At 46.2% G+C, this 26,035-nt stretch overlaps 1 protein-coding gene across 1 annotated transcript; it reads left to right on the forward strand.

Annotated features, from left to right (window-relative positions):
- The first annotated feature begins 289 nt into the window (after positions 1 to 289).
- On the forward strand, positions 290 to 26,035 carry LOC141051396 (microtubule-associated serine/threonine-protein kinase 3-like). The gene is made up of 7 exons (XM_073548345.1): positions 290 to 524; positions 721 to 822; positions 9,278 to 9,377; positions 11,260 to 11,392; positions 11,578 to 11,743; positions 11,860 to 11,958; positions 25,660 to 26,035. The coding sequence occupies exons 4-7, from the start codon at positions 11,324 to 11,326 to the stop codon at positions 25,725 to 25,727; spliced, it is 402 nt and encodes a 133-aa protein (XP_073404446.1). The 5' UTR covers positions 290 to 524; positions 721 to 822; positions 9,278 to 9,377; positions 11,260 to 11,323; the 3' UTR covers positions 25,728 to 26,035.

The following is a 26,035-nucleotide window of genomic DNA, read 5'->3' on the forward strand; positions in this document are numbered from 1 at the left end:
GCAAGCTACACGCCACTGTGCTTACTGCACCTACACGAGCGGCCGTCGGTGCCCGGTCCCCCGGTACCGACGCTTAGCGGTTACAGTTACCGCCGCGCTGCTACAGCAGCAGCCTTTGGTGTTCGCGGCTGCGACGCCACACGCCGGCAGCCCGTGAGGTTAACAGTCTCCGCCTTATTTGTTATAGGGCTTCTCTGTGCGTTAAACAGAGCCGCTCTTAGCGTTCGGGTGACGTTAACCCGAGCGCAGTACTTCACCTTCTGGTGCATCTGCCATTGTCCAGCAGCGGTCTTCTCTACCACACGGTGGAGCCCGGGCGGCGAACGCACCTCCTATTATTATTATTATTTGGTGCGTTCCGCCGTCCATAACAAACATTGTGCTTCTACCCCCCGATGGCGTCCTCTGCTTCACTCACCGGCTGGTGGAGCAGCTAGTAAAGGACTGCCTGACCGAAAACCGACAACATCAACTAAGGTCAGAGTATCTGACGGATTTCTGTCACATCATTACTGCAGCAGCAGGTAAATGGCGGCCGCTCTGCACAAAACTACTCTCTAATCCTGGATAATAATGGTGGGAGAGAAGCTGCTTCTTTCCTCCAATGTAAAGCACGACGAGTCCCCAAATACTGGAGTCCGTGTCTCTGCAGGGAGGAGCGGGTGACACAATGGCCGCCTCTCAGCTCACAGTTTTCTTTTTTGTTTCTTTTCTTTACAGGCTGAAAAAAGATCTCAATATGGAGATGTGGCTTTTATTAAAGAACTGGCTGGAAAAATCCTGTGTGCACTAGAAGTTCCGGACGGCTCGTCGCAACGCCCGGTAAGCAGCGTCAGACTGGAGCACCTGGGCCCACCAGAAAATCATTCTTAGGGCCCATAGAAATAAATACAAGACCACCAACTGTGCGGTAAAATACGCTGATGTCAGGGTATAATATAAGGTAGACACGTCTTAGTTATGTAGCAGGGGTCGGGGTAGCCCCTTATCTATTATATAAAGCTCAAGTGTGTGTGTCCGGGATTGGCATCCGCACCGTCGCAGCTACAGCCACAAAATTTGGCACAGTCACACGTCTGGACCCCGAGAGCGTCATAGGCTATGTTGTGAGGTGAAATTTTAACCCCGCACGTTCCAATTCACCAAACAATTTTGCCCCTATCTACATACTGGGGGGAAAAAGTGTGTGTGTGTCAAGCCCCGCCCCTCATTATGATGTCATAATGGTTGACTATGGGATGGAGGATATGTGTGATGGGTATATGGGCACGGGACTATGGGATGGAGGATATGTGTGATGGGTATATGGGCACTGGACTATGGGATGGAGAATATGTATGATGGGTATATGGGCACTGGACTATGGGATGGAGGATATGTATGATGGGTATATGGGCACGGGACTATGGGATGGAGGATGTGTATGATGGGTATATGGGCACGGGACTATGGGATGGAGGATATGTGTGATGGGTATATGGGCACGGGACTATGGGATGGAGGATATGTGTGATGGGTATATGGGCACGGGACTATGGGATGGAGGATGTGTATGATGGGTATATGGGCACTGGACTATGGGATGGAGGATATGTATGACAGGTATATGGGCACGGGACTATGGGATGGAGGATATGTATGATGGGTATATGGGCATGGGACTATGGGATGGAGGATGTGTATGATGGGTATATGGGCACGGGACTATGGGATGGAGGATATGTGTGATGGGTATATGGGCACGGGACTATGGGATGGAGGATGTGTATGATGGGTATATGGGCACGGGACTATGGGATGGAGGATATGTGTGATGGGTATATGGGCACGGGACTATGGGATGGAGGATGTGTATGATGGGTATATGGGCACGGGACTATGGGATGGAGGATATGTATGATGGGTATATGGGCACGGGACTATGGGATGGAGGATATGTATGATGGGTATATGGGCACTGGACTATGGGATGGAGGATATGTATGATGGGTATATGGGCACTGGACTATGGGATGGAGGATATGTATGATGGGTATATGGGCACTGGACTATGGGATGGAGGATATGTATGATGGGTATATGGGCACTGGACTATGGGATGGAGGATATGTATGATGGGTATATGGGCACGAGACTATGGGATGGAGGATGTGTGTGATGGGTATATGGGCACGGGACTATGGGATGGAGGATATGTATGATGGGTATATGGGCACGGGACTATGGGATGGAGGATATGTATGATGGGTATATGGGCACTGGACTATGGGATGGAGGATATGTATGATGGGTATATGGGCACTGGACTATGGGATGGAGGATATGTATGATGGGTATATGGGCACTGGACTATGGGATGGAGGATATGTATGATGGGTATATGGGCACTGGACTATGGGATGGAGGATATGTATGATGGGTATATGGGCACGGGACTATGGGATGGAGGATATGTATGATGGGTATATGGGCACTGGACTATGGGATGGAGGATGTGTATGATGGGTATATGGGCACTGGACTATGGGATGGAGGATATGTATGATGGGTATATGGGCACGGGACTATGGGATGGAGGATATGTATGATGGGTATATGGGCACTGGACTATGGGATGGAGGATATGTGTGATGGGTATATGGGCACTGGACTATGGGATGGAGGATATGTATGATAGGTATATGGGCACGGGACTATGGGATGGAGGATATGTATGATAGGTATATGGGCACGGGACTATGGGATGGAGGATATGTATGACGGGTATATGGGCACTGGACTATGGGATGGAGGATATGTATGATAGGTATATGGGCACGGGACTATGGGATGGAGGATATGTATGATAGGTATATGGGCACGGGACTATGGGATGGAGGATATGTATGACGGGTATATGGGCACTGGACTATGGGATGGAGGATATGTATGACGGGTATATGGGCACTGGACTATGGGATGGAGGATGTGTGATGGGTATATGGGCATGGGACTATGGGATGGAGGATGTGTGATGGGTATATGGGCACGGGACTATGGGATGGAGGATGTATGATGGGTATATGGGCACGGGACTATGGGATGGTGGATATGTATGATGGGTATATGGGCACTGGACTATGGGATGGAGGATATGTATGGCGGGTATATGGGCACGGGACTATGGGATGGAGGATATGTATGACGGGTATATGGGCACTGGACTATGGGATGGAGGATATGTATTACGGGTATATGGGCACTGGACTATGGGATGGAGGATATGTATGACGGGTATATGGGCACTGGACTATGGGATGGAGGATGTGTGATGGGTATATGGGCATGGGACTATGGGATGGAGGATGTATGATGGGTATATGGGCATGGGACTATGGGATGGAGGATATGTATGATGGGGATATGGGCTCGGGACTATGGGATGGAGGATATGTATGACGGGTATATGGGCACTGGACTATGGGATGGAGGATATGTATGGCGGGTATATGGGCACGGGACTATGGGATGGAGGATATGTATGACGGGTATATGGGCACTGGACTATGGGATGGAGGATATGTATGGCGGGTATATGGGCACGGGACTATGGGATGGAGGATATGTATGACGGGTATATGGGCACTGGACTATGGGATGGAGGATATGTATGACGGGTATATGGGCACTGGACTATGGGATGGAGGATATGTATGACGGGTATATGGGCACTGGACTATGGGATGGAGGATGTGTGATGGGTATATGGGCATGGGACTATGGGATGGAGGATGTATGATGGGTATATGGGCATGGGACTATGGGATGGAGTATATGTATGATGGGGATATGGGCTCGGGACTATGGGATGGAGGATATGTATGACGGGTATATGGGCACTGGACTATGGGATGGAGGATATGTATGACAGGTATATGGGCACTGGACTATGGGATGGAGGATGTGTGATGGGTATATGGGCACTGGACTATGGGATGGAGGATGTGTAATGGGTATATGGGCACGAGACTATGGGATGGAGGATATGTATGATGGGTATATGGGCATGGGACTATGGGATGGAGGATATGTATGATGGGTATATGGGCACTGGACTATGGGATGGAGGATGTGTGATGGGTATATGGGCACGGGACTATGGGATGGAGGATATGTATGATGGGTATATGGGCATGGGACTATGGGATGGAGGATATGTGTGATGGGTATATGGGCACGGGACTATGGGATGGAGGATATGTATGACGGGTATATGGGCACTGGACTATGGGATGGAGGATATGTATGATAGGTATATGGGCACGGGACTATGGGATGGAGGATATGTGTGATGGGTATATGGGCACGGGACTATGGGATGGAGGATATGTATGACGGGTATATGGGCACTGGACTATGGGATGGAGGATATGTATGACGGGTATATGGGCACTGGACTATGGGATGGAGGATGTGTGATGGGTATATGGGCATGGGACTATGGGATGGAGGATGTGTGATGGGTATATGGGCACGGGACTATGGGATGGAGGATGTATGATGGGTATATGGGCACGGGACTATGGGATGGTGGATATGTATGATGGGTATATGGGCACTGGACTATGGGATGGAGGATATGTATGACGGGTATATGGGCACTGGACTATGGGATGGAGGATATGTATGACGGGTATATGGGCACTGGACTATGGGATGGAGGATATGTATGACGGGTATATGGGCACTGGACTATGGGATGGAGGATGTGTGATGGGTATATGGGCATGGGACTATGGGATGGAGGATGTATGATGGGTATATGGGCATGGGACTATGGGATGGAGTATATGTATGATGGGGATATGGGCTCGGGACTATGGGATGGAGGATATGTATGACGGGTATATGGGCACTGGACTATGGGATGGAGGATATGTATGACAGGTATATGGGCACTGGACTATGGGATGGAGGATGTGTGATGGGTATATGGGCACTGGACTATGGGATGGAGGATGTGTGATGGGTATATGGGCACGAGACTATGGGATGGAGGATATGTATGATGGGTATATGGGCACGGGACTATGGGATGGAGGATATGTATGACGGGTATATGGGCACTGGACTATGGGATGGAGGATATGTATGGCGGGTATATGGGCACGGGACTATGGGATGGAGGATATGTATGATGGGTATATGGGCACTGGACTATGGGATGGAGGATGTGTGATGGGTATATGGGCACGGGACTATGGGATGGAGGATATGTATGATGGGTATATGGGCACTGGACTATGGGATGGAGGATATGTGTGATGGGTATATGGGCACGGGACTATGGGATGGAGGATATGTATGACGGGTATATGGGCACTGGACTATGGGATGGAGGATATGTATGATAGGTATATGGGCACGGGACTATGGGATGGAGGATATGTGTGATGGGTATATGGGCACGGGACTATGGGATGGAGGATATGTATGACGGGTATATGGGCACTGGACTATGGGATGGAGGATATGTATGACGGGTATATGGGCACTGGACTATGGGATGGAGGATGTGTGATGGGTATATGGGCATGGGACTATGGGATGGAGGATGTGTGATGGGTATATGGGCACGGGACTATGGGATGGAGGATGTATGATGGGTATATGGGCACGGGACTATGGGATGGTGGATATGTATGATGGGTATATGGGCACTGGACTATGGGATGGAGGATATGTATGGCGGGTATATGGGCACGGGACTATGGGATGGAGGATATGTATGACGGGTATATGGGCACTGGACTATGGGATGGAGGATATGTATTACGGGTATATGGGCACTGGACTATGGGATGGAGGATATGTATGACGGGTATATGGGCACTGGACTATGGGATGGAGGATGTGTGATGGGTATATGGGCATGGGACTATGGGATGGAGGATGTATGATGGGTATATGGGCATGGGACTATGGGATGGAGGATATGTATGATGGGGATATGGGCTCGGGACTATGGGATGGAGGATATGTATGACGGGTATATGGGCACTGGACTATGGGATGGAGGATATGTATGGCGGGTATATGGGCACGGGACTATGGGATGGAGGATATGTATGATGGGTATATGGGCACTGGACTATGGGATGGAGGATATGTATGGCGGGTATATGGGCACGGGACTATGGGATGGAGGATATGTATGACGGGTATATGGGCACTGGACTATGGGATGGAGGATATGTATGACGGGTATATGGGCACTGGACTATGGGATGGAGGATATGTATGACGGGTATATGGGCACTGGACTATGGGATGGAGGATGTGTGATGGGTATATGGGCATGGGACTATGGGATGGAGGATGTATGATGGGTATATGGGCATGGGACTATGGGATGGAGTATATGTATGATGGGGATATGGGCTCGGGACTATGGGATGGAGGATATGTATGACGGGTATATGGGCACTGGACTATGGGATGGAGGATATGTATGACAGGTATATGGGCACTGGACTATGGGATGGAGGATGTGTGATGGGTATATGGGCACTGGACTATGGGATGGAGGATGTGTGATGGGTATATGGGCACGAGACTATGGGATGGAGGATATGTATGATGGGTATATGGGCATGGGACTATGGGATGGAGGATATGTATGATGGGTATATGGGCACTGGACTATGGGATGGAGGATGTGTGATGGGTATATGGGCACGAGACTATGGGATGGAGGATATGTATGATGGGTATATGGGCATGGGACTATGGGATGGAGGATATGTGTGATGGGTATATGGGCACGGGACTATGGGATGGAGGTTATGTATGATGGGTATATGGGCACGAGACTATGGGATGGAGGATGTGTGATGGGTATATGGGCACGGGACTATGGGATGAAGGATATGTATGATGGGTATATGGGCATGGGACTATGGGATGGAGGATATGTGTGATGGGTATATGGGCACGGGACTATGGGATGGAGGATATGTATGATGGGTATATGGGCACGAGACTATGGGATGGAGGATATGTGTGATGGGTATATGGGCACGGGACTATGGGATGGAGGATATGTATGATGGGTATATGGACACGGGACTATGGGATGGAGGATGTGTGATGGGTATATGGGCATGGGACTATGGGATGGAGGTTATGTATGATGGGTATATGGGCACGAGACTATGGGATGGAGGATATGTGTGATGGGTATATGGGCACGGGACTATGGGATGGAGAATATGTATGATGGGTATATGGACACGGGACTATGGGATGGAGGATGTGTGATGGGTATATGGGCACGGGACTATGGGATGAAGGATATGTATGATGGGTATATGGGCATGGGACTATGGGATGGAGGATATGTGTGATGGGTATATGGGCATGGGACTATGGGATGGAGGATGTGTGATGGGTATATGGGCATGGGACTATGGGATGGAGGATGTGTGATGGGTATATGGGCACGGGAGTATGGGATGGAGGATATGTATGATGGGTATATGGGCACTGGACTATGGGATGGAGGATGTGTATGATGGGTATATGGTCACTGGACTATGGTATGGAGGATGTGTGATGGGTATATGGGCATGGGACTATGGGATGGAGGATGTGTGATGGGTATATGGGCACGGGAGTATGGGATGGAGGATATGTATGATGGGTATATGGGCATGGGACTATGGGATGGAGGATGTGTGATGGGTATATGGTCACTGGACTATGGGATGGAGGATGTGTGATGGGTATATGGGCACGGGACTATGGGATGGAGGATATGTATGATGGGTATATGGGCATGGGACTATGGGATGGAGGATGTGTGATGGGTATATGGGCATGGGACTATGGGATGGAGGATGTGTGATGGGTATATGGGCACGGGACTATGGGATGGAGGATATGTATGATGGGTATATGGGCACTGGACTATGGGATGGAGGATGTGTATGATGGGTATATGGTCACTGGACTATGGGATGGAGGATGTGTGATGGGTATATGGGCACAGGACTATGGGATGGAGGATGTATGATGGGTATATGGGCACGGGACTATGGGATGGAGGATATGTATGATGGGTATATGGGCACGGGACTATGGGATGGAGGATAATTATAATTTGTTATAACTAATCACAGTTAGTTACTATGCCCGGGCAGCGCCGGGTTCTTCAGCTAGTAGAATATAATGCAGCCCCCATCATAGAATATAATGCAACCAGTAATAGAATATAATGCAGCGCCCTTATATGGTATAATGCAGCCCCCAATAGAATATAGTGTAACCCCTCATAGAATATAATGCAGCCCCCATAGAATATAATGTTGCTCCCTCATAAAGTATAATGTAACCCTCTCATAGAATAGAGTATAAGGCAGCCCCAAATGGAATATAATGTAGCCGCCCCCATAGAATATAATCCAGCCCCACAGTCCCACAGTCTTATGGCCACCAGGACTCACTCACTGATATACTGTATATATTTCCTCACCTCTCCTCCTCGTTCCCCGCGCTGCTCCTGGCGCTGCTCCGGTGTCAGCAGCTGCACTGCCGTCTGCCTGACACACAACGGGTATGTGATGAAGTGACGTCATCGCACGCTTGCTGTGTCAGAGGGGAATGGTGGGAGAGGGGGCCTCATCTGCCGCTCTCTCCTCCATTATTGCTTTCATCTCTATTGGCATCTGTGATGCCGATACAGTTGAATGTGGTGCGCACTAGGGGGCAGTGCTGGGGTCGGACCGCCTGACTTACAGGCCCCATAGCGGCTGCGTGAGCTGGGGGCCCCTTGGGGGAGCGGGGGACCTGGTTTGCCGGCACTGATAGCGGGCAGTATTAGCCGTAGCCTGCGACTAACACTGCCCGCTTTTAAAGTGCAATGAATATCCACTGCTCTCCACGCCCATGGGGGTGTGGGGAGGAGTAAATATTCATTTCTCTTTAGCAGCGGGGACAGGCTTTAGCCGCAGCAGCCTGTCTCCCGCTGCTACTCCGCTGGCATCAGGCGGGTCCCCCTGACTCACGGGCCCCATAGCAGTGGCCCTAGGCAGCTGCCGGCCCTATATGTCAGCAGGTGTCAGTGCCTGGGCCCACCGACGAATCCTCCAGCCCGACCCTGCCGGTAAGGAGCCATCACCTTCTAGACTCAGAGTTACACTTGGTGCATCTGTAAATGTTGGTTTAGTCCTCCTGATTGATGTATTTGGGGATTTAGTGAAATCTTCCACATATTAATGATCGATATTATATCTATTAGGAAACACCGGAAGGCGACGACGAACATGGGGAAAATGTGACCCCGGAAACCCCTGACCCTAATAGGAGTCAGGCGGAGCTGAGCAGCGATCTGATCACAGGTGAGCCGATCACACGACCTTCTACTAGGAATCTCCAGAGATTCCACAGCGCAGGGAAGAACGGCCGATTCACTCTCCACTCCATGGAATGGGGACCTGGCGGCACATGTTACATGTAGGAGTTTTGGGATGACGCTGTAGGACGTCCCCCCTAAGAAAAAGGATTTGTGTGCTGAAATCCAATGTGCCAGTCAGGAGAAATGTAAGGTAGAAGCCATATGCAAATCAGGATGGAAGTGCACTGGGGCGTGGAAGAAGGGATCCGCGTGCAGTGACACGCCCCCAGTGCACTTCCAGGATAATTTGCATATGGCTGCTGTGCTTCAGCTCTCTTCCCATCACTCATGTGTGCTGGGTGGGGGGCTCCTCATTCATGTGGTGATTGGGGGTCCGCCACCATTTACATTACCTGTATCTGTGGATGCGTCGTCCGTTCTCATACTCAGACTCCCCATATAACGAGGATTAATCCCATTTACAGCCGTCTCGTCATTTCTCCCTTATATCGCGGTATTATGTATGTAGGATTCAGATCGTCTAATAGATTTTATTTCCTCATCACTATATCATTATTTTAGTACCATCAGCGCTGGCGAATCCTGACAGTGGAATCTGTAAGATCCCGGAGATCCAAGAATCCGCCGGTGTAAGCATCATAGAGATATAGGGGCTGTCTGTGGATCACCAGATCATGGGGAGGGAGTGACCCGTCCGGTATTATCCCCCATATAACCATGGGACGGCTCTGCTCTAAGTGTAGATGACACTATGGTGTTAGAGAATAGCAATTATATTACATGGAATCTATCACCAGGTTTATGCTGTAGCACAATGAAGGGACAGAGACCCTGATTCCAGCGATATATCACTTACTTTACTGGGGACAGCAGATGTGATAATATCCCTGTCTTCTCTGCTGCAGATCTAGTAGAGCTCTGAATGCTGAGCCTTGTAGAACACCACCCAAACCACTGATTGGCAGCTTTCTGTGTACACTGTGCATAGGCAGAAAGCTGCTATTCAGTGGTGGAGCAATAGGACTACATGGCATGAGACACATATTCCTAGTGATAATCTCCTGCTGATCAAACACTGATTTTATTAAAACAACAGCACAAAGCCTACTAAGTAACACATCGCTGGAATCTGTGTCTCTGCCCCTATATCATAACTGCTCACAGATTACATAGCACAAAACTGCTGACAGATTCCCTGCAAGTTCTACTCTGTGTGATCTCGCGTATTATCCAGCACTTTACAATGATACCGATATATAGCGGATTCCCCCTTATATGACATCCATGTCTGCAGAGCGTCGGCTCGTATCGTCCCCTATATCAGTTCAGTGTAAATCAGCTGGGACATAATAAAGGAGAAGTTTTTACATCCTGAAATGTTTTCCTGCAGCTTCTGTATCTTACCAAGACAATAAAAAGAAAGAAGGGAGAGTGATAGTCCTGAGGAAAATGGTCACAATTTATATTGAGAATACATCTAAAATATCAAGTGTAGAATAAAAAATCTTACATGTAAGGACAAGATGGAAGGAGAACAGAAAAACTGACAGCGAATATTAGAAACGTAGAGTAGGACCTCCCACATGAGATCGCCTTGGCGCGGCGGGGTGGCTCAAAGGATTGATCCATTTTTGGCCAAATGTCTCATTTTGAATACAGTTAGAGATGATGTGCACTTTATGCCTTCTGACCATGAGCGGCGCTGGCTTCTCTCTTTTTGCTTGGTATGGAGTACCTGCATAGTTACGGTGTGGTGCACAGAGACCTGAAGCCGGAGAAGTGCATAGCTCTCGTGTAACAACGGGGGGAAGTTATCCTTCATTATCTCACGGTCTATGAAGCTAAAATCATCTTCTCTTTCACAGCCTCCTGATAACATCTGCAGGACATATTAAAGTTACCGACTTTGGACTTTCCAAACTTGGTGTCATGATACCAAACACCAACACCTGCAGGCAATCAGCAAAGAACATCTCCCGAGAGTTCCTGGACCGTGAGGTCAGCATTACCTACAGGAACTTAGCTTGTTCTCTACAAACCTCAGAACTCCACTTGGTCTTCCCTACGTTCTTCATTTCTGGAGAGCTTCTCCACCGATATTTTATCTTCTGTAATTCTGTTTTTATGTCAAGAACTTGTCAAAGGTTCATCGATTCTCATCTCTATTTTCTCTTGGTTTCCAGGAGTGTGGCACCCCTTATTACAACGCTCCTGAGGTCATCCTGAAGAAAGCCGATGGAAGACCTGTTGACTGGTGGTCAATGGGCATCATATTAAATGAATTTTTCCTGGGATTTGGACCATTTGATGGGGCTTCCCTATCTGAGTTTTATGGAAATGTGGTCACTGGTAAGTAAAATAATCTGATCATTGCTTTTACTGGTTATCTTGGTTTAGTTACTTCCTTTGCTTTCTCTTACAGTCCAGTAAAGAGGTTTTATGTTCTGTAATTTTCTATATAACAGGAGATATGATTTGGGATCGTCACTACAGTCCTCCACCCGATGCTCGGGTCCTCATCACTCAACTGCTCATAACAAATCCTGTGGATAGACTTGCGACAGGTAACAGATACAACTAGATGTGTATTTCCTGAAGGAAGTACAGATAGTGCTTTGAAATGGTGCCCGGGCTGCCCCTTTAAGAGAGACTTGCCTGCTGCTCCTGCAAGACTTTCAACTCAGGATCCGTTTTAACTGTGGGTGCCTCTCAGGGGCCACTTTGGCCTCAGGGTCTGATTTGGTGGGTGGGGCCCTGTTGTGAGCACATTTTCTGGTTCACCTTTGGCATCAGATGAACTCCCTCTGCTGGTGGAAGGAGGTGGTGAAGCTGATTTGGATGGGAGAGACCTGCCACCTGAACAGGTGGATTGTGATTGGACATCAGGAATCTCTGAGTGGATATAAGGTAGCCGACACCCTGCAGGGTTGCTGGTGATTTCACTTGCTCAGAGGCCTGCTTCCAGTTTAGTTCCTGTCTTCTAAAGCTAAGTTTTGCTCTGCTATTGTTCCATGAGATTTTGTCTGATTAACTTAGTTTTGTGTTCAGCTAGCCCCGCTGGGGCTGTGCTGAATTTCCATTTTTTGTCCCTGATCGGTTTAATCTCTTTTGCTCTCTCATCAGAATATATCGGAGTGCTGATATAGGGATTTTGAAGTCTAGTGACTTCAGGGCCATTTTTCCTATCAGACGTGTTGGGACATTTTTGCTAGAGTTTTTTGCGGATTGCAGCCAGCATCTTTTCTGTCCTGTCCTATCTAGTTAGTTGGGCCCCATCGTTTGCTCTGCCTGTCTTTCTGTCTGTGTTTGTGTTTTCATCTTGTTTCACTGACAATACATGTTGGGAGCTGTCTATACCTTTGGGGTCTGCTCTGGGGCAGTTTAGATTTCCCCTTTCTTTCTTTAAGCTTATTTAGTTCTCTGGCCGTGACGAGGCATCTAGGGCATCGTAGGCATGCTCCACGGCTACTGTTAGTTGTTATGAATAGGATCAGGGGTCTGCAATCCGCTAGTTACCAACCTCTCCGGTTTTCTGGACTTAGCTTGCCTTTTTGTTTTTCCTCCTCGGTGACTCATTCATAACAGAATCACCAGCCATACCGCAGATTCTAGGGTACTCAATAGCAGGAAAGAATTGTAAAAAAAAAAAAAAGTGTCAGAATTTTTTTTTTTCTACGTATTATATTTTTTTTCTCTGGGGCCGTAGGAGGAATTTTTTCTTAATGGAGATGAAGCAATTGTCTGATCGTGTGGAGCAGCTCGCTGCGGAAGTGCGGGGAATTTCCGCCTATCTTGCTCATTCACATGCTGCTGAACCAAGCAAAGATCCTTACTCCTGATGTGTTTTTTGGGGATCGGTTTAAATTTTTGAATTTTAAGAATAATTGTAAATTATTTCTTGCCTTGAAGCCTAACTCATCGGGGAGCTCTGCGCAGGAGGTTAAAATTGTCATCTCTTTGCTGCGCGGCGATCCCCAGGATTGGGCGTTTTCTTTGACACCTGATGATCCTATTCTAACTAATGTGGACGCATTTTTTCAAGCCTTGGGGGTTGTTGTATGATGAACCTAATGCTATTGATCAAGCTGAGAAAGCCCTGTTGGCATTGAGCCAGGGTCAGGATTCTGCAGAGTTATACTGTCAAAAATTCCAAAAGTGGGCGGTCCTTACTACCTGGAATGATGGTGCCTTGGCAGCTCTCTTTCGGAAGGGTTTGTCAGAAACCGTAAAAAATACTATGTTGGGATTTCCTGTTCCCTTTGGTCTTGATAATTCTATGTCATTAGCCATTCAGGTTGATCGGCGTTTAAGTGAATGTAAAAGTACACGAGAAATATTGCCACCTGTTGAACAAATGTCTGAACCTATGCAATGTGATAGTTTTGTCTAGGGCGCAACGTCAGGAGTTCAGAAGGCGTAATAAGCTGTGTTTTTTCTGTGGAGATGCCTCTCATATGATTTCTGTTTGCCCTAAACGAGAGAAACGTTTTGCACACACATTTGCTGTGGGTGGTGTTCAACCTAAGTTTCTTCTGGCAATTACTCTGATCTGCTCCCTGTCCACATTTTCCGCTAAGGCTTTTGTGGATTTGGGAGCGGCTCTGAACCTGATGGACTTGGATTTTCCTAAACGTTGTGGGTTTTCTATGACACCTCTGCGGACGCCTATCCCTTTGAGGGGTATTGATGCTACTCCTTTGGCGAAGAATAAACCTCAGTTTTGGACCCAGGTGGTAATGCGGGTCGCCCCAGACCATCAAGAAAATTGCAGATTTTTGGTGTTGCATAATTTGCATGATACCATTGTTCTGGGATTTCCCTGGTTGCAAATCCATAATCCAGTTTTGGATTGGAAATCTGTGTCTGTGGTGAGTTGGGGTTGTCAGTGTGCTCTTAGTGACACTCCTGTTTTCTCCAACTTTCCCCAGTCACATGAGGTTCCTGACTATTTGGCTGACTTTTATGATGTATTTAGTGAGAATGAGTCTGCGTCTTTGCCTCCTCATAGGAGTTATGACTGTGCAATTGAGCTGAGCCCTGGGTGTAAATTTCCCAAGGGTCGACTTTTCAATTTATCTGTACCTGAGCACGAGGCTATGCGATCTTATATTAAGGAGTTGTTGGAGAAGGGTCATATTAAACCATCCTCTTCACCCTTGGGTGCTGGGTTTTTTTTTCGTGGCCAAGAAAGATGGTTCTTTAAGGCCTTGTATTGACTATCGTTCCCTCAACAAAATTACTGTTAAATATCAGTATCCGTTACCCCTGATTTCTGATCTATTCTCCAGAGTTAAAGGTGCTTGCTGGTTTACCAAGCTTGACCTCAGGGGGGCGTATAATCTTATTCGCATTAAGCATGGGGCTAAATGGAAGACGGCGTTTAATACTCCGGAGGGACATTTTGAGTACCTGGTGATGCCTTTTGGGCTCACTAATGCCCCTTCTGTCTTCCATTGCTTCATGAATGATATTTTCCGGGACTTTGTGGATACATTTTTGATTATCTATCTGGATGATATTTTGATCTTCTCCAAGAATGGGGACTCTCATGTGGAACATGTTCGGACTGTGTTCCGGATTTTGAGGGAGAATTCCCTGTATGTTAAGGGATCGAAATGCCTTTTTGGTGTTCAGAGGATTTCATTTTTGGGATTGATTTTGTCTCCGTCAACTATTGAAATGGACCCGTCCAAGGTACAGGCCATTTATGATTGGGTTCAGCCCACTTCTTTGAAGGCCCTCCAGAAGTTTTTGGGTTTTGCTAATTTTTATCGTAAATTTATAGCTAATTTTTCTGGTATTGCCAAGCCATTGACGGATTTGACTAAGAAGGGTGCTGATGTGCTGAATTGGTCTCCAGAGGCTTTTTTCCTTTCAGGAGCTGAAGCGGAGGTTCAATTCTGCTCCGGTTTTGCGGCAACCTGATGTCTCACTCCCGTTTCAGGTAGAGGTGGACGCTTCTGTGATTGGTGCAGGAGCTGTTTTGTCCCCAAAATATCCGGTAACATCTAAAATGAATCCCTGTGCTTTCTTTTACCGAAAGTTCTCCCCATCCGAACGCAATTATGAAGTGGGGAATCGGGAACTGTTAGCCATGAAATGGGCATTTGAGGAGTGGAGACATTGGTTGGAGGGAGCTAAACATCAAGTCATGGTCCTTACTGACCACAAGAATTTGATTTACCGTGAGTCGGCCAAACGCTTGAATCCTAGACAGGCTAGGTGGGCCTTGTTTTTCACACGTTTTGATTTTGTGGTCTCTTTTCTTCCGGGCACTAAGAATGTCAAGGCAGACGCCCTCTCTAGGAGTTTCTTTGCTGATTCTCCTATTGTGACCAAGCCTGTTACCATCTTAGGTTACAGGCTTGAGACGTGCTCTGGAAGAGTTTCAGGAGGACAAACCTGAGCGTTGTCCCATTGGAAAATTGTATGTTCCTGACCAGTGGAGGAAGAAAGTAATGTCTGAAGTTCATTGGTCCGCATTGGCTGGTCATCCGGGTATTTTTGGTACTAGAGATTTGGTGAGTCGGTCTTTTTGGTGGCCCGCCTTGTCTCGTGATGTCAGGAATTTTGTGCAGTCCTGTGGGACTTGCTCCCGGTCTAAACCTTGTTCTCGCTCTAGTGGGTTGTTGATGCCTTTGCCGGTGCCCAGGAGGCCATGGACCCATATTTCAATGGATTTTATTTCTGATATGCCTGTCTCTCAGAGAATGACTGTTATTTGGGTGATTTGTGATAGATTCTCTAAGATGGTCCATCTTGTACCACTCCCTAAGTTGCCATCTTCCTCAGAGTTGGTGCCCTTGTTTTTGCAACAGGTGGTTCGCTTGCATGGGATTCCTGAGAACATTGTATCTGACAGAGGAGTTCAGTTTGTTTCTAGATTTTGGAGGACTTTTTGTTCCAAGCTGGGAATTCAGTTGTCCTTCTCCTCTGCGTTTCACCCTCAGACCAATGGGCAGACGGAGAGAACAAACTAGACTTTGGAGTCTTATTTGAGATGTTTTATTTCTGCTGATCAGGATGATTGGGTTTCATTTTTGCCCTTGGCCGAATTTGCTTTAAATAATAGAGCTAGTTCTGCCACTTTGATGTCACCTTTTTTTTGTAACTTTGGGTTTCATCCTCGATTCTCTTCAGGGCAGGTGGAGTCTTCTGCCTGCCCAGGTGTTGACACTGTGGTGGAGAGAATGCACCAAATCTGGGACCAAGTGGTGGATAAGTTGTCTCTCTCCCAGGAAAAGGCCCAGCGGTTTTCCAACCGGCATAGGACCATTGGTCCCCGGTTTAAGATGGGTGATATGGTTTGGTTGTCATCAAAGAATATCTCTATGAAGGTGGCTTCTCCAAAGTTTAAACCTAGATTTATTGGACCTTACAAGATTTTGGAGATTCTTAATCCGGTCTCTTTTCGATTGGCTCTTCCTGTTACATTCAAGATCCATAACGTCTTTCATAAGTCTCTGTTAAAGAGGTTTGTTGAGCCAGTAGTTCCTGTGGTGGCACCTCCTGACCCTGTATTGGGTGAAGGTAATGTGGAATATGAGGTTGAGAAGATACTGGATTCTCGGCTGGCTAGACGGAGACTCCAGTATTTGGTTAAGTGGAAGGGTTATGGCCAGGAGGATAATTCTTGGGTCTCTGCATCCGATATTCATGCCGAAAGATTGGTTCGTGCTTTTCATCGGGCCCATCCTGATCGCCCTGGTGGCGTGGATGAGGGTTTGGTGACCCCTCCTCAAGGGGGAGGTACTGTTATGAGCTTATTTTCTCCTTCACCTTTGATGTCCGATGAACTCCCTCTGCTGGTGAAAGGAGGTAGTGAAACTGATTTGGATGGGAAAAACCTGTCATCTGAACAGGTGGAGTGTGATTGGACATCCGGAATCTCTGAGTGGATATAAGGCCGCCGACGCCCTGCAGAGTTGCTGGTGATCCTCTCTGCTCTGAGCTCTGGCCTCCAGTTTAGTCCTGTTTACTAAAGCTAAGTTTTTGCTCTGCTATTTTTCCATGAGATTTTGTCTGGATTACTGTTCAGCCTGCCCTGGCTGAACTCCATTTTTGTCTCTGATCAGTTGATCTCTTTGCTCTGTTTTCAGAATATACCTGAGTGCTGATATAGTGATTTTGAAGTCTAGTGACTTCAGGGCCTTTTCTATCAGATGTGTTGGATATTATTTTTGGCAGGGTTTTTGCGTGATTGCGGACAGTTGCTTTTCTTTCCTGTTCTATCTAGTTAGTGAGGGCCCCATCGTTTGCTCAGCCTGTCTTTCTGTCTGTGTTTGTGTTTTCATCTGTTTTCACCGTCAATACATGTTGGGGGCTGTCTTTTGCTTTGGGGTCTGCTCTGGGGCAGTTTAGATTTTCCCTTTCTTTCTTTAGGTTTATTTAGTTCTCCAGCTGTGAACGAGGTGTCTTGGACCACCGTAGGAACACCCCACGGCTACTGTTGTTGTGAATAGGATCAGGGGTCTGCAATCCGCTCGCTACCAACCTCTCCGGTTTTCTGGACTTAGCTTGTATTTTTGTTTTTTCCTCCTCCGGTGACTCATTCATAACAGTAAACGTGGTCAAGGAGAGCCGAGGTTCAATAGCCAGGCGAGAGCGTAGTACCTAGGGATAAGACAAAGCGTAACTGGAGACAAGCCAAAGGGTCAGATAACCAGGAAGGACAGGGCAGTACAAAGCAGGATACAGAGGCAGAAGTCAGGGGACAACCCGAATCATACACAGCAAGGCACACAAGCACAGAGGCACAACATTTACAGACAAGTAACCTGGGTCAGCAACCACAAACCTAGTATACGGAAGTATCACCAACACAAAATCCAGGAACTGCCAACATTAAATAGCCGCCCCAGAACCAAAGAGAGGCGGACTAAATTAACCCTGATCTGACCATGATGGAGGCGGAACCATCCTCTCCAGAGTCCAGACAATACCAAGGGTTAAAGAGGCCCAGGCTTGATTAAACCCCTAGAATTTACACATTTACAGAGCATCCAGCCCACCATAAACCAAGACGCAAAATTACGCTAAAAATATATCTTTTATTAACCCCTTCACCCCCAAGGGTGGTTTGCACGTTCATGACCGGGCCAATTTTTACAATTCTGACCACTGTACCTTTATGAGGTCAAAACTCTGGAACGCTTCCATGAATCCCGGTGATTCTGACATTGTTTTCTCGTGACATATTGTACTTCATGTTAGTGGTAAAATTTCATTCAAATAACTTGCGTTTATTTGTGAAAAAAACAGAAATTTGGCAAAAATTTTGAAAATTTCGCAATTTTCCAACTTTGAATTTTTATGCCCTTAAATCACAGAGATACGGCACACAAAAAACTTGATAACTAACATTTCCCACATGTTTACTTTACATCAGCACAATTTTGGAACCAAAATTTTTTTTTGTTAGGAAGTTATAAGGGTTAAAAGTTGACCAGCGATTTCTCATTTTTACAACACCATTTTATTTTTAGGACCACATCACATTTGAAGCCACTTTGAGGGGTCTATATGATAGAAAATACCCAAAAGTGACACCATTCTAAAAACTGCACCCCTTAAGGTGCTCAAAACCACATTCAAGAAGTTTATTAACCCATTAGGTGTGTCACAGGAATTGTTTTGAACATTTAAAAAGAAATGAACATCTAACTTTTTTTCACAAAAAAAATACTTCAGGTTCAATTTTTTTTATTTTACCAAGGGTAACAGGAGAAATTGGACTGCAAAAGTTATTTTGCAATTTGTCCTGAGTACGCTGATACCTGATTTGTGGGGGGGAACAACTGTTTCGGCGCATGGCAGAGCTCAGAATGGAAGGAGCGCCGTTTGACTTTTTCAATGCAAAATTGGCTGGAATTCAGATCGGACGCCATGTCACGTTTGGAGAGTCCCTGATGTACCTAAACAGTGGAAACCCCCTACAAGTGACCCCATTTTGGAAACTAGACCCCCCAAGGAACTTATCTAGATGTGTGGTGAGAACTTTGAACCCACAAGGACTTTACAGAAGTTTATAACGTACAGCGGTACAATTAAAAAATCATATTTTTTCCACAAAAATGATCTTTTCACCCTAATTTTTATTTTCCCAAGGGTAACAGGACCCTAAAAGTTATTGTGCAATTTGTCCTGAGTATGCTGATACCCCACATGTGGGGGTAAACCACTATTTGGGCGCATGGCAGAGCTCGGAAGGGAAGCAGCGCCATTTGACATTTTTGGCTGGAATTGAGATCGGACATCATGTCGCGATTGGAAAACCCCTGATGTACCAAAACAGTGGAAACCACCCACAAATGACACCATTTTGGAAACTAGACCGCCTAAGGAACTTATCTAGATGTGTGGTGAGAACTTTGAACCCCCAAGGGCTTCACAGAAGTTTATAACATAAAGCCGTACAATTAAAAAATCATATTTTTTCCACAAAAATGATCTTTTCACCCTCAATTCTTATTTTTCCAAGGGTAACAGCACCCTAAAAGTTATTGTGCAATTTGTCCTGAGTACGCTGATACCCCACATGTGGGGGTAAACCACTATTTGGGCGCATGGCAGAGCTCGGAAGGGAAGCAGCGCCATTTGACGTTTTTGGCTGGAATTGAGATCGGACACCATGTCGCGATTGGAAAACCCCTGATGTACCTAAACAGTGGAAACCCCCCACAAATGACACCATTTTGTAAACTAGACCCCCCAAGGAACTTATCTAGATGTGTGGTGAGCACTTTGAACCCCCAAGGGATTCACAGAAGTTTATAATGTCAGGGCATGAAAATAAAAAAATCGTATTTTTTCCACAAACATGATCAATTAGTCCCCAATTTTTTTATTTTCCCAAGGGTAACAGGAGAAATTGAACCCCAAAAGTTGTTGTCCAATTTGTCCTGAGTACGCTGACGCCCCATATGTGGGAGAAAACTACTGTATGGACACACGTCAGGGCTCGGAAGGGAAGTAGTGACGTTTTGGAATGCAGACTTTGATGGAATGGTCTGCGGGTGTCATGTTGCCTTTGGAGAGCCCCTAATGTACCTAAACTGTGGAAACACCCACAAATGACCCCATTTTGGAAACGAGAACCCCTAAGGAACTTATCTAGATGTGTGGTGAGCACTTTGAACCCCCAAGGGCTTCACAGAAGTTTATAATGCCCGGGCATGAAAATAAAAAAATCGTATTTTTTCCACAAACATGATCAATTTGGCTAAGTGCACACGTACCGGAACTCTTGCGGAAATTACCGTGAGAATTCCGGAATTCCATTCCGCGGGAAAATCGCATTTTAAATTCCCGCGATTTTCCCGCGGAAAAACTAGCATTTTGCAAGCGTATTTAGCTTGCAGAATGCTAGCGTTTTCCAAGTGATCTGTAGCATCGCTTGGAGAACTGATTGACAGGTTGGTCACACTCGTCAGACATAGTGTTTGACGAGTGTGACCAACTTTTTACTACTGAGGCCGCCTATGCAGCATCAGTAGTAAAAGATAGAATGCAAAAAAAAAAAAATAAAAAATAGTGTTATTCTCACCTTCCGGCGTCCCACGCATCTGTTCCCAGTAATCCTTTGCGAAAATGCCCGCGATGACGTCCGTACTCACGGGATCGCGATGTCTCACGGTAATTCGCGATGACGTCGCGCGAATGACCGCGAGACTTCGCGATCCCGCGAGACTGGACGTCATCGCGGGCATTTTCGTAAAGGATTACCGGGAGCGTGGAGAGAGGCGGGAAGGCTGCGCGGGACACTGGAAGGTAAGAATAACAATATTTTTTATTTTAAATTCTATTTTTTACAGGGATATGGTACCCAAAGCCCGGAGGACAGTCTCCTCTCCTCCGGACCGTGGGTACCATCCGCAATTGTTCTGCTTACTTTTCGCATGGTGTGCACAGCCACATGGGGGAAGTAAGCGGAACAATGCATTCCTATGGGTGCGGGATCGCCGCGATTCCGCAAATTAATGAGCATGCTGCGTTTTTTACCGCAAAGCGATTCCACCGAGGTAAAAACCGCAGCATTAGCACAGCATTGCGGAATCCCATAGGAATGCATGGGATGCTTATTTTTCGCGTTTTCGCGGCAAAATCGCGCGGTTAAAACCGCCGTGGAAACGCGAAAAAAACGCCACTTGTGAACTCCGCCTTAGTCCCCAATTTTTTCATTTTCCCAAGGGTAACAGGAGAAATTGGACCCCAAAAGTTGTTGTCCAATTTGTCCTGAGTACGCTGACACCCCATATGTGGGAGAAAACTACTGTATGGACACACGTCAGGGCTCGGAAGGGAAGTAGTGACGTTTTGGAATGCAGACTTTGATGGAATGGTCTGCGGGTGTCATGTGCGTTTGGAGAGCCCCTGATGTACCTAAACTATTGAAACTCCCCACAAGTGACCCCATTTTGGACACTAGACCCCCCCACGGAACTTATCTAGATGTGTGGTGAGCACTTTGAACCCCCAAGTGCTTCACAGAAGTTTATAACGCTCGGATGTGAAAATAAAAAAATCATTTTTTTCCACAAAAATGATATTTTTGCCCCCAATTTTTTATTTTCCTAAGGGTAACAGGAGAAATTGAACCCCAAAAATTGTTTTGCAATTTGTCCTGAGTAGGCTGATACCCTACATGTGGGGGTAAAACACTGTTTGGGCGCATGGCAGAGCTTGGAAGGGAAGGAGCACCATATGACTTTTTCAACTCAGAATTGGCTGGAATTGAGATCAGACGCAATGTTGCATTTGGAGAGCGCCTGATGTGCCCAAACAGTGGAAACCCCCAATTCTAACTCCAACCCGAACCCCAACACACCCCTAACCCTAATCTCAGCCCTAACCCTAGCCCTAACCCTAGCCCTAGCCCTAGCCCTAACCCTAGCCCTAACCCTAGCCCTAGCCCTAGCCCTAGCCCTAGCCCTAACCCTAGCCCTAACCCTAATGGAAAAATGGAAATAAATACATTTTTTTTTATTTTATTATTTTTCCCTAACTAAGGGGGTGATAACGGGGGGTTTGATTTACTATTTATGGCGGTTTTTATGTTTGGCGGCTGTCGCACGCTAAAAGACGCTTTTTATTGTAAAAATAGTTTTTGCATCACCACATATTGAGAGCTATAATTTTTCTGTATTTTGACCCACCGAGTCATGTGAGGTCTTATTTTTTGCGGGACGAGTTGACGTTTTTATTGGTACCATTTTCGGGCACGTGACATTTTTTGATCGCTTTTTATTCCGATTTTTGGGACGCAGAATGAACAAAAACCAGCGTTTCATGAATTTCTTTTGGGGGAGTGCGTTAACACCGTTCCGCGTGCGGTAAAATTGATAAAGCGGTTTTATTCTTCGGGTCAGTACGGTTACAGCGATACCTCATTTAGGTCTTTTTTTATGTTTTGTCGGTTTTATGCAATGAAAACTATTTTATATAAAAAATAAATGGACGGGATGGACGGGATAGTACGTCGGATGGCAGGAAGGGGTTAATCATCACATAAAAGCACAATAATCGTAGTTATAATAGATGCAGTGGTTGGTATAAGGAAACAAACAAGAAATTCCCAGGAACCACTCAGAGCATAGACACCATAATATGCACCGTCTAAATACGAAAAATAACCATCCAAGGGAGAAGAGTAAAGCTACAGAACGAGCCACAGTAATAGGGTAGACAGTTACCAGAAAGAGAGCCTCTACCCGCAAATATATTCAGATAATTTATCTATTGAGATTCCACATGTATCACAGGTAGAAGTCCATTAAGTGGTAGAAGAACTATGGAGAGATAATAAATGGTGTGGCTAGCCTAAAATAGACATCCCAAGGACAGATCTATATGTCAAAAAGGTGTCCATTGATACATAAAGTGACAATTCAAGTTAAAGTGCCGCTTAGTGCTTACCCATGGGTACCCCCGCGGCAGACATGTCTGTGACTGGCAAGAGAATGGGCAAGGAAGCCCGATGTATGGCAATATAAAGGATTTTGTATAACACTCTTATTATAAGAGCATGAAGCCCATAGGGTTACATGATTATGAAATAAAGAAATAAGGGAAGAAAAAAGGGGGGGGAGAAAAAGAAATACATAGAAATAATAAAAAATGACAAAAAAAACCCCCTAACCATACACCGATATCATAGACCACTATTAACCATAGGCACATCATCTGTTTACAGTATAAACATTGAGAGACAACAAAATTTGAGTATTAAACATTTTATATAGAATTAGTCCATGGTGGTTCTCAAAAAATCGATGAAGATCAATGCCACAGTCATAGGTCACCAGGTTGATTCAATCCCATGGATCATGTACTCAAGAGTATCCAAAGTCCATAACAAAGGAGCTGATGCCCACCACTGCTGTCAGGCATACATCTGGATAGATCACGTCATCCATTAACAGTTACTACAATAAATGCAAAAAAGAAATATAAAAACAGCACACCATTAAAACGAAAAGAAAGAGAGGAGAGGAAACTAATAGGGCACCCTATTACAAGAAGCAGGCGAAGGATAATTTTTCATTTAAACCATTGGGCACCATAATTCCCAACCTGACGATCCAGCGACATTCAAGCTGCGCCAGTGTGCGCTTGAGATCACCGCCTCTGATCCCCCCACACACACGATCAATACCGATGAATTTCAATCCTGTTGAATTGCACTTATGGTGCAGCTTGAAATGTCGAGGGATCGTCTTTAGCGACGCAAAATCAGTAACCTCCTCTGCAGCCCTAATATCTCTGATATGTTCTCTAACACGAACACAGAATTTGCGTGAGGTCAGACCTACATATCTCAGTCCACACGGACACGTAGCAACAGAAATCACATAACAAGTGCTACAAGATGTGTAGTTGGTTATCCGATGGTTTCCACCTCCACCCGTAGCTGAAAAGGAAGTGGCTCGAAGAATGTTCTTGCTTGCCAGGCAAGAGCCACATGGATAACAGCCACGTCTCTGCACACCAGCACCAAAGGGATCCGGAGGACTGGCCACATAGTGGCTTCTAACTAGAACATCCTTCAGGTTTTGGGGCCTCCTAGCTGTAAGAAGGGGACGTTCAATACCGGGTCTGATCGTAATACGGGCCAATGTCTGGTCATGACCTTCCGTATCTGAGACCAACGATTATTGAAGGTAGATATAAACCTGATAGGCTGATTTTGATTGTCAACTTTGTGTCTCACCCCCAACAGTTGGTTACGTGACTTTTTTTGGCCCGTAAGTAGCTCCTTTTGATCGATCTCCTGCTATAACCCCAATCATGGAACCGCTGGGAAAAGTCCGGGCCTGCTCCTCAAACACCCCATCAGTGGAGCAAATACGCTTCAGTCTCAAAAATTGGCCTGTTGGAATGGCACAAATGGTGGAAGGTGTGTGTCCAGATGTGGCATGTAAAAGCGCATTGACTGAGGTCTCCTTGCAGAAGATATCCGTCAGCACTATGCCACTATCTGACACTGTAATTTTGATATCCAGGAAGTCACTAGCTTCTCTGGAGATCTTGTGCGTTAATTTGATGTTAAGATTATTATGATTGAGATTGTCAATAAATTAATGAAGAGCATGCTCGGGACCCTGCCAAATAAACAAAATATCGTCAAGATATATTATTTTACACCCCCGAGTATTATTTGGCCTAGGACCATCTATCTCCCGGGTATACTCTGGCCTGGGACAAACTATACCCAGGTTTAATCTGGACAGGGGTTAATTTGTCCTGTTACACCAGATATCTTCCAGCATCCTTCTGTACATCTCATCTAAGTAGTTCCATATCATGTGATTGATTCAGGATTACTTCCAAACTCCTGTGTATAGCATCTGATTCTGGATCCAGTGAAGCCTTCTTCTGTATAGTCCATCGGAGTGGACCTGGATCACTTCCACCCTCCTCCTGTGTAGAACAACTGAACTGCTCTGGTCTCCTCCTGTACAGCCTTGTGAAACAGGCCAAATTAACCCCTTTCCATATTAAACCTGTAATACTGTGGAAACTGGGGAGCAAAACAAGCGCAATAGGGTCTTAACTGGTGTCATGATATGTATTTTTCCCCAATACTTTGCAATGTCTTGTGTATACCTGTAACAATATGTTTCCTTTCCCCATTGCCTGTGTCTCTGGGACTATAATGTAATTATGTAAGTAACCTGTCTCCTTTCCACAAGACTTGTGTATCTAGACCATAATTGAATTCAGGCTTGGGTCAACACAGCTAGGGGAATCACCATTGTTCTCCTCAGCAGGGGGAGGACTCACAATACACATCCTCGTAGACACCTCGGAGCCATGCGATGGACCAAACCATTGACTAGGAGGTGGGAACTTCTACTCCCCTACACTTGGGCTGATCCCAGGAGCCCAAGACAATGGACTTATGTGTGACCCATCAGATGTGAGTTGGATGCTGAAAGAGAAGGGCGAGGCTGTCTGAGGAAGCCTCGGCCTTAGTGTGATCGTGGCGGATTTCTGGGACTCTAAAAGGACTATGGTTTTGTGATCTGGCACAAGGATTGTCGGGAGGTGCCCCCGAATCAGTTTCCTGTGGACTTATTTTGAGACTCTGCAAATTACCTTCGTGTTGTTCCTGTGTTCTGGTCAATAAATCTGTTGGATCGT

The sequence above is a fragment of the Dendrobates tinctorius genome, unplaced genomic scaffold (genome assembly GCF_039654945.1).
Source record: "Dendrobates tinctorius isolate UK_male_01 unplaced genomic scaffold, ASM3965494v1 ptg000157l, whole genome shotgun sequence".
NCBI classification, from domain to species: Eukaryota; Metazoa; Chordata; class Amphibia; order Anura; family Dendrobatidae; genus Dendrobates; species Dendrobates tinctorius.